Below are 8,890 nucleotides of genomic sequence, written 5' to 3'. Positions count from 1 at the left end.
TCATCTTTTTAAGTGGGAGAACTTGCACAATTGGTGGCTGACTAAATACTTTTTTTCCCCACTGTATATATATATATATATACACACTACCGTTCAAAAGTTTGGGGTCACTTAGAAATGTCCTTGTTTTCGAAAGAAAAGCTTTTTTTTTGTCCATTAAAATGACATAAAATTGATCAGAAATACAGTGTAGACATTGTTAATGTTGTAAATGGCTATTGTAGCTGGAAACGGCTGATTTTTTATGGAATATCTACGTAGGCGTACAGAGGCCCATTATCAGCTATCTTAGTTCAAACAGTCATGTTTATTGTCGCAGTGCATTTCCAGTAGAAAACACAGCAACGGTATGTTCCAGTCAGGTGACGTCACTGTGAGGTGTGGGAAGTGAGCCAACCGTAGGACTCCAACCTTCTCAGGATAGATAACCAGTCCTCCCAACCTCAGGCAGCGAATGCTTTGGCCACATAAGATGATGACGTGCTTCACATACAGAGTACTCAATCAGAATACATACCTGAACATTTTTCATTTGGTGTAAACGGTTACATTTATAATGTGAAAGTGCATCCTTCTCCCATAAATGTGGAGTGAATATGTGTGTGTAATCTGGGGTGTGTATGTGATGGATTACAATAGGATGTAGTTAGTACAGGTCAGGGACCCACTACCTTATTACCGATATATGTAACAACTACAGTATCTTTAGATTACATTCACCTTATAGCAGCACTGACATCAACCTGTGTGTATATGTGTGTGTGTGTGTGTGTGTGTGTTAGAGAGCAAAAAATAAACTTGAGCTGAAAACTAATCTGTTTTTAAATGTAAAAACATCAACACAGGTAAGATCCATCCCCTCCCACTCCACCCTCCTGAAACAGGAAGTTCCACCTTTCAGCACAGGAAGTGCCTGCATACAGTACTCATCGCCACGCCAACAGAACTCCCAAGCATGACAATGCATCATACAACATGTAACCATAGAGATAATAAAACAGTATTATATTTAGGATATTAAGTCAAGATGATGAAAACCAAAAGTGCAAAATGTAAATCCTGGAGGCACCTGGAGGGCACCAGTGTGTACAGCCTCTAGTTACCTTATTCAATCGTTCATTACTTGAATCAGATGTGTTAATGCTGGGCCGGAACTAAACCCTGCCCACCCAGTAGCTCTCCAGGACCAGGGTTAGTTCATTGACTCAGTGTTCCATTGCACCTTACAACGTGTGGCCCATTCTGAACTTTAACCGCCCCAAACGGCCGTGTAGAGGGGGTAAGAAGGATTAGGGGAGGGGGGGTAAAATACATCCCACTTTAGGCAGGTCTGCAGATATGGTCCTGGGGGGACTTATACGTGTACATAGAATGGGTAGAACAGACCTTGTTCTAAACTCCACGTGTTCCCATCCATTATGGAGGCACAATACACTTTGCCATTGCTGCATGTGTGGAACACTGAGAGAGGCACCGCATTCAGCGAGATGATGTGATAAGCATCAATTCATCAAACATTCAATATTAAATATGGTATGCCCAATATACATATTGCGGACCATTGCTTTGATTTATAATCTAAATATTTTCTATGGTCTTATATGTGTTGGGAGAGGGGAGGGTCTCTCCTCCATGGTTTGGAAAGTAGCTTTATCAGGCAGATGGCATCGTGGGTAACCTCCCCTCACACCCTGCCACTCCGCCTGGGAGACCCCGTAGAGCTCGGGAGGAGCACGGGGGAGGAAAGGGCGCTTCTCCAGGTAATCAGCCTATGGGAAGCCAAGGGACAGGCACCCAGCCAATGAGAAACCAGGAGACACACCCCCTCTCACTCGCTCGCCCTCTTCAGCACCGAGGGAGTGGTGTCCATCAAGGGCCTGAGAGAGAGAGAGAGAGACATAGAGAGACACAGAGAGAGAGAGAGAGAGAGAGAGAGAGAGAGAGAGAGAGAGAGAGAGAGAGAAAGAGACATAGAGAGAGACACACACAGAGAGAGAGAGAGAGAGAGAGAGAGAGAGAGAGAGAGAGAGAGAGAGAGAGAGAGAGAGGGGGGGGGGGGGGGGGGGTTGTAAATTAGAAGTAGAGAGAGAGAGAGAGGGGGGGGGGGGGGGGGGGGTGGGTTTGTAAATTAGAAGTAAATGGCACAAAGGAACCAGACATAAATGTAATGATGATGATGTCTGTGTGTACCTGGCAGGGTGTAGTGGCCAGGTAGACTGTACAGGGGTTGGCTGGGCAGAGGTGGGACTCATCAGCATGGCACTGTAGATGTTGGAGGCTACCACAAGGATACAGAGCAGGATAGGACCGATGATCGCCCCCTCCAGACCCAGATAGTATGCTCCGCCTGCCACCGCTAGACCTGTCAGATACGGGTGACCACCACTGTGGGGGGGGGGGGGACAGATATCAACACACACTTACTTTAATATCATAACAGATTACATTTCTCTTTCTCTTACGCACTGATCTCATAAACAGTGAACACGCACAAACACGTACACATAAACACTCTCTCACACACACACACTCACGTACCCTGATATATCGGAGTAGATGGCTGTGTCTACGAAGTAGGTGGGCAGTAGATGGAAGACCAGCAGTAGCAGGGCTTTGACCCCCTCTCCCTGGGCCAGCCACAGGTCACACACAGCGGGCAGAGCTGCCCAGTAGGTCCCCAGGAACGGCACCGCACCCAGGATAGCAGCCAGGGCTAAAGGGGGCGAGGGAAGAGGACACTTTGAACATGTTTGACAATAGTAAGTCAGAAGAGTGGAACAGAACAGTCCTGTTATACAATTTATTCATCTAATAGTTCTGACACAAGGAGGGTATTTCCTAATCTCCAGGCTAGTCAGGCAAACAACAGCAAGTTAAGATGTTCTATTTGATCAGTCAGTTTTTAACACACTCACCAGAGGGGATGAAGACTATGTGGATGCCGAAGATGGTGTGTGTCAGCCAGGTGTAGAGACCATAGAACCCTGCCATCTTCAGAGAGGCATCAAACACCCCCCTAAAACACACACAATTTAAAAAATATATGTTTTAACATTTCAAATGTCAAACGTGTGCTGTGTGTGTACCTGATGGCCTCCTCTACAGACTGTCCTATGATGTTAGAGGATGGTCCGGGCTGGGACAGAGGAGTGAGGCTGATCACCCATTTGACAGGCTCATAGTACTCTCCACTGGAACTCAGCAGGTAGAACAACGTGGTCAGGAATATCACCTACACACACACACACACACACACACACCATTGTCAATATTAAGGTATGAAGGGGGAGGCACACAGAGAGAGCTGTGTGTGTGTGTGTGTGTGTTACCAGGCTGAGGGCGAAGTTGAGTAGAGCTGTGCCGCTGTGGAAGAGGACAGTGAGGAGTGTGGTTGTCGTGGAGATCAGCAGCCCAACGTTCCGACTCATCACCACCCACAGAGACTCCACTATCTACAACAGAGGATACACCCGTTATATATACACACACACTACACACACACACACACACACACGTGTACTCACAGAGAGCAGTGTTTCTATATTGTCGTGTGCGAAGGAGGCGATGTCCTGCCAGTCTAAGATCTCTCCCAGCCAGCTGTTCTGTCTCTGGACAAGCTTCTGACCACCACTACGGTTACGCCCTCCCGTATGGGTTACATTCTGAGACAGAAACGCCGTACAGACATACACGTTAGCACACACATACACACACACACACACACACACACACACAGACACACACACACAGACAGTGTTGAAAGAGTGAGACATGTATGAGTATATGGTGTAGTTACATTTAGTTCTGGTATGTCTGTGTTAGTAAGGGGTAATGAGTGTGTCAGTCTATATATTCTCAAGCCAAACATAAAGATGTGACCATGTGAACCCCCCTATACTGTGGTCTGATGAACCAGGCCACCCCCTCCCCCTGCATTACCTTGACAAACCAGGAGTGGTACAGTCTGTCCCACAGTTCCAGAACCTGCTTCTCTATGACAGCCGTGTGGTTCCCCTTTTCACCAAGCATCTTATGGAGCTACACACCACACACACAACCAGTGATTTTACCAGTGTTAATCAAGTCTCCACCCCCCTCCCTCTCTTTCCATCTCTCTCCTGTTCTCTCTCTTACCTTGAATGTTATCCATTCTCGACCGTGCTGGTAGACGTTAGTGGCAGCTGAGTTCATAGCTTTCTGGATGACCTGGGCCTCAGGGAGCCAACTGGAGGAGAGGGGTAGAGAGAGAGAGAGGGGTAGAGAGAGAGAGAGGGGTAGAGAGAGAGAGAGGGGTAGAGAGAGAGAGAGAGGGGTAGAGAGAGAGAGAGAGAGAGAGAGAGAGAGAGAGAGAGAGAGAGAGAGAGAGAGAGAGAGAGAGAGAGAGAGAGAGAGAGAGAGAGAGAGAGAGAGAGAGAGTGTCAGGGACTGATGCACCAATAAAGCACCCTGTTCAGCTCTTGAGTGATGTCTATGAGGTGCCAGGGGGTTATCACCGCAGGGTGGTGTGATGTGTACGAGGTGCCAGGGGGTTATCACCGCAGGGTGGTGTGATGTGTACGAGGTGCCAGGGGTTATCACCGTAGGGTGGTGTGATGTCTATGAGGTGCCAGGGGGTTATCACCGCAGGGTGGTGTGATGTGTACGAGGTGCCAGGGGGTTATCACCGCAGGGTGGTGTGATGTCTATGAGGTGCCAGGGGGTTATCACCGCAGGGTGGTGTGATGTGTACGAGGTGCCAGGGGGTTATCACCGCAGGGTGGTGTGATGTGTACGAGGTGCCAGGGGGTTATCACCGTAGGGTGGTGTGATGTCTATGAGGTGCCAGGGCGTTATCACCGCAGGGTGGTGTGATGTGTACGAGGTGCCAGGGGGTTATCACCGTAGGGTGGTGTGATGTGTACGAGGGGCCAGGGGGTTATCACCGCAGGGTGGTGTGATGTCTATGAGGTGCCAGGGGGTTATCACCGCAGGGTGGTGTGATGTGTACGAGGGGCCAGGGGGTTATCACCGCAGGGTGGTGTGATGTGTACGAGGTGCCAGGGGGTTATCACCGCAGGGGGGTGTGATGTGTACGAGGGGCCAGGGGGTTATCACCGCAGGGTGGTGTGATGTCTATGAGATGCCAGGGGGTTATCACCACAGGGTGGTGTGATGTGTACGAGGGGCCAGGGGGTTATCACCGCAGGGTGGTGTGATGTCTATGAGGTGCCAGGGGGTTATCACCACAGGGTGGTGTGATGTGTACGAGGGGCCAGGGGGTTATCACCGCAGGGTGGTGTGATGTCTATGAGGGGCCAGGGGGTTATCACCACAGGTTGGTGTGATGCGTCTAGTACACAAGGCCCTCGCTGCTCACCTAGTTAACCCCCAGGACCAGTCCACAGCTCACCTAGTTAACCCCCAGGACCAGTCCACAGCTCACCTAGTTAACCCCCAGGCCCAGTCCACAGCTCACCTAGTTAACCCCCAGGACCAGTCCACAGCTCACCTAGTTAACCCCCAGGACCAGTCCACAGCTCACCTAGTTAACCCCCAGGACCAGTCCACAGCTCACCTAGTTAACCCCCAGGACCAGTCCACTGCTCACCTAGTTAACACCAAGGCCCAGTCCTATGCTCCGTCAGAGCTGAGCACCTAAGAGCCGTCTGTACCATGAAGAGATGAATGTTGGGTAAATAAAGCAGTTCCGGCTGGAGGAAAATCTATTCAACCTCCGGCGCCTCCAAGCCACCACCAAGACCTCAACTCAACACATCTTTGCACCGCAATATGCAGACGACTATTCTCCTCACCCACTCACCAGAATCCATGCAGCGTTCACTGAACCTGGTCTCCTCCATCTACAACTCCATCAGTCTCAGCAACACACACATCATTGGTCAACAATTCACCCTCTATCAAGAAGAGCCCACCTTCCACATCATTGGTCAACAACTCACCCTCTATCAAGAAGAGCCCACCTTCCATGTCAATGGTCAACAACTCACCCTCTATCAAGAAGAGCCCAACTTCCACATCAATGGTCAACAACTCACCCTCTATCAAGAAGAGCTCACCTTCCACATCAATGGTCAACAACTCACCCTCTATCAAGAAGAGCCCAACTTCCACATCAATGGTCAACAACACAACCTCTATCAAGAAGAGCTCACCTTCCACATCACTGGTCAACAACTCACCCCACCACAAGAAGAGCCCACCTTCCACATTAATGATCAACAACTCACCCCCCAGCAAGAACAGCCCACCTTTCCCAGTGTTTTCCACAAGTACATAGTAGCCTGCCAAATAGAAAAAGTAGCCAGCCAGAAAAAGTAGCCAGACAGTACCCTTATTTTTATATTTCTTTTCCGGCGGCTCGCCATTAAAGATAGTGAAGGAGGGAAATTACGACTTTTCAGCCTGAATGGAGGATGTTTTATGTGCGAGACAGTACACGGGGGAAACCAGTGCATGTATTACCGGGAATGCAAATCAATCCTAGACGATAGTGCAGATCTAGCGCCAACTATCTTCTTCTTCTTCTTCTGTGGGTTTTATGGCGGACTACAACCCAAAAAGGTGTATTGCCGCCACCAACTGGATGGGTTGAAAAACCAAAACAAGGTAAAAAGAAAATCCATATGTGATAGGGAAACTAACTTAATCCACCCAAATAAAATAGTACATTGACAAAAATAAAACAAAACTCCCACTTCTTCCTTCCTTCAAATCTCCATATCTCCCTTCTCAGGTTCTATGACCTCAGAGGGTGGTACGGCTTGTGACAATATTCCATACAACTCCTCCGCCGAGAAATCTTTCAGTCCCAGGAACCACTCCGCCGCATCCACAATGATATCTATCTTCTCTCCACCTTGGCAGTGCCATTAATCACCATAGCTATAAAGGCCACAAAGTCCATCTTCTTAACCTTTCAAATGTCAGGGTCCTACTGGTGAAAGACATCCCCTGCAGCCTTCAGTGAAGACCTATCCACCACCATGGACTCTTCAGGAGCACCATTCAAACCCTCAACCCTTTTAACAGTCTTGGTTTTGGGTTAAATGCTCTAACTCTGTAGCTTATATACCCCAACTGCACTTGAGTAGGGAGAGACTCCATATCAAAAAACAAAAGAACAGCTAGACTCTACACTTTTTCACCATTCACCACACGATTCATCCGACGTGCATCAATCACTCCAGGAATATGTTTTATCTCTTCAAAATCGACTTCCCACGAGACGCCAGATATAACCCCCTTGAGGGGTGCCGTGTTCTGAAGAGACACACACGACACTTCAAACTTATCAAATCGGGTGAGACGCAACGCACGTTCCTTCTGATCCGCAGAAGCACAAAAAATCTAAACAAGCCCTCCTCTCGTGATCCTCACAGCCTTCACTTTACCCAGCACTCTCTCCACCAGTTTGGATATCTCAAATGGTTTCTTCAAGATTGGTAATCTGCTACTCCTACTAGATACGAAGGGACATTCTCATCACTGTACCCTACTTTGCTCCGTTTTCCATTCTTTTGGACAATACTGCAATTCTCCTTGATTCTACCGCCATTGGATTCAGAATCCACTTCATCGTCCGCTTCCGCCATCGTTTTATGCTTCCGGCGCCCACTATCTGCTGCCTAGGCTAAGTAAATATCCTACTATGCGGCACCACTCCGCGTGGCTGGCTATGTGAAACATGCGAAAGAAAATACATGAATGTGTCAGAAAATAATAATTAGGCTAAGTCATGGATTTCGACTCATCGTTACCACTTACATTACATGGGACGTGCAAATTCACGAGCATCATGCTCTCTCCCTCCTCCGTGTAAAGAAATTCGACTGCAACCAGAGATCTGTATATAATGACGAGATGCTCATGTCTCCGCCCCAACAATGGGAGTCGTTGTCCCAAAGGTGGGAATGCAGGCGACAAGCTTAGGTCCAAAATAAGACCATAGAAACGCATTGGGTTTATTTCGGACAAATTTTGGCGAGCGTGAAACCTCTCGCTTCGCCTCTTCCTCTCTGCTGCATTTCCCTGTCATTGCTCGCTTTGTGACTGACAGGCGCCTATTCTATAAATAGATCGCTAGAAGATGCATATCGTTCATTCTAGCGGGAGAGGGCTCGACGGATGAGTGAATTGAAACGTTTAAATGGAAAGTGGCCTAGTTAATATGAAGTGGAAAATGTAGCTGGCTGAAAATGAGTTTGTAACCGGCTGATTAGCCGACAGCCGGCACTAATGGAAAACACTGCCTTCCACATCAATGGTCAACAACTCACCCCCCAGCAAGAAGAGCTCACCTTCCACATCAATGGTCAACAACTCACCCCCACTTCACATACCTTCACATACTGTACCTCGGCAATGTCTAACTTGGAGAACCTGGCTACCAACCGACATACCTGGAGTTCCACCTGCCACCTGGGTGTCAACACACCTCCAGGACATAATCACAGAGGACAATCCAACGGCCTGCACACAAACCCCAGCAGCAGGGGCAACCCTCTCCTCATGTGGCATACCATGCAGGTCTGGCTTTGGCCTGCACAGCCACATGCACTGGCACAACCACAACCCCACACAGCAACCACACCTCTGTGATAATTGGGAGTAAAGTCATCAATATCAATGGACAGCCAAGTGTGCAAGAAGCCAGAGAAGTGTGTGTGTTTGTGTGTGTGTGTCTGTCTTACTTGGCCCATTCTGGATGGTTGGACACAGTCTCGTTGATAAGGTTACTGGTGACCTCTATGATATGAACACTCTCATGATGAACCTACAGAGAAAGGGAGAGAGAGCGAGAGAGAGAGAGAGGTTATGCTGAAAATAGCCTATATCTCAATTAGCTATGTACAGTGGTAGAGGAGGAAATGAAACTACGGTAAGCTCTGAG

The 8,890-nt window shown here is 48.4% G+C and overlaps 1 protein-coding gene across 1 annotated transcript; it reads right to left on the bottom strand.

The window, feature by feature from the left end:
- Window positions 1-288: 288 nt before the first annotated feature.
- LOC311123647 (transmembrane protein 245-like) lies at window positions 289-8,773 on the bottom strand (the record flags this gene model as incomplete). Its single annotated transcript, XM_084197890.1, has 10 exons — window positions 289-1,877; window positions 2,191-2,385; window positions 2,539-2,713; window positions 2,916-3,016; window positions 3,087-3,232; window positions 3,330-3,452; window positions 3,525-3,662; window positions 3,940-4,038; window positions 4,135-4,225; window positions 8,691-8,773. Coding segments are annotated over 10 exons (1,200 nt in total), but the record flags the coding sequence as incomplete, so codon positions are not given.
- Between the last annotated feature and the right edge of the window lie 117 nt (window positions 8,774-8,890).

This window comes from Coregonus lavaretus, assembly GCF_964263955.1.
Source record: "Coregonus lavaretus genome assembly, contig: HAP1_SCAFFOLD_2683, whole genome shotgun sequence".
In the NCBI taxonomy this organism is placed as follows: Eukaryota; Metazoa; Chordata; class Actinopteri; order Salmoniformes; family Salmonidae; genus Coregonus; species Coregonus lavaretus.
This window is presented reverse-complemented; position numbering and strand designations above follow the sequence as displayed.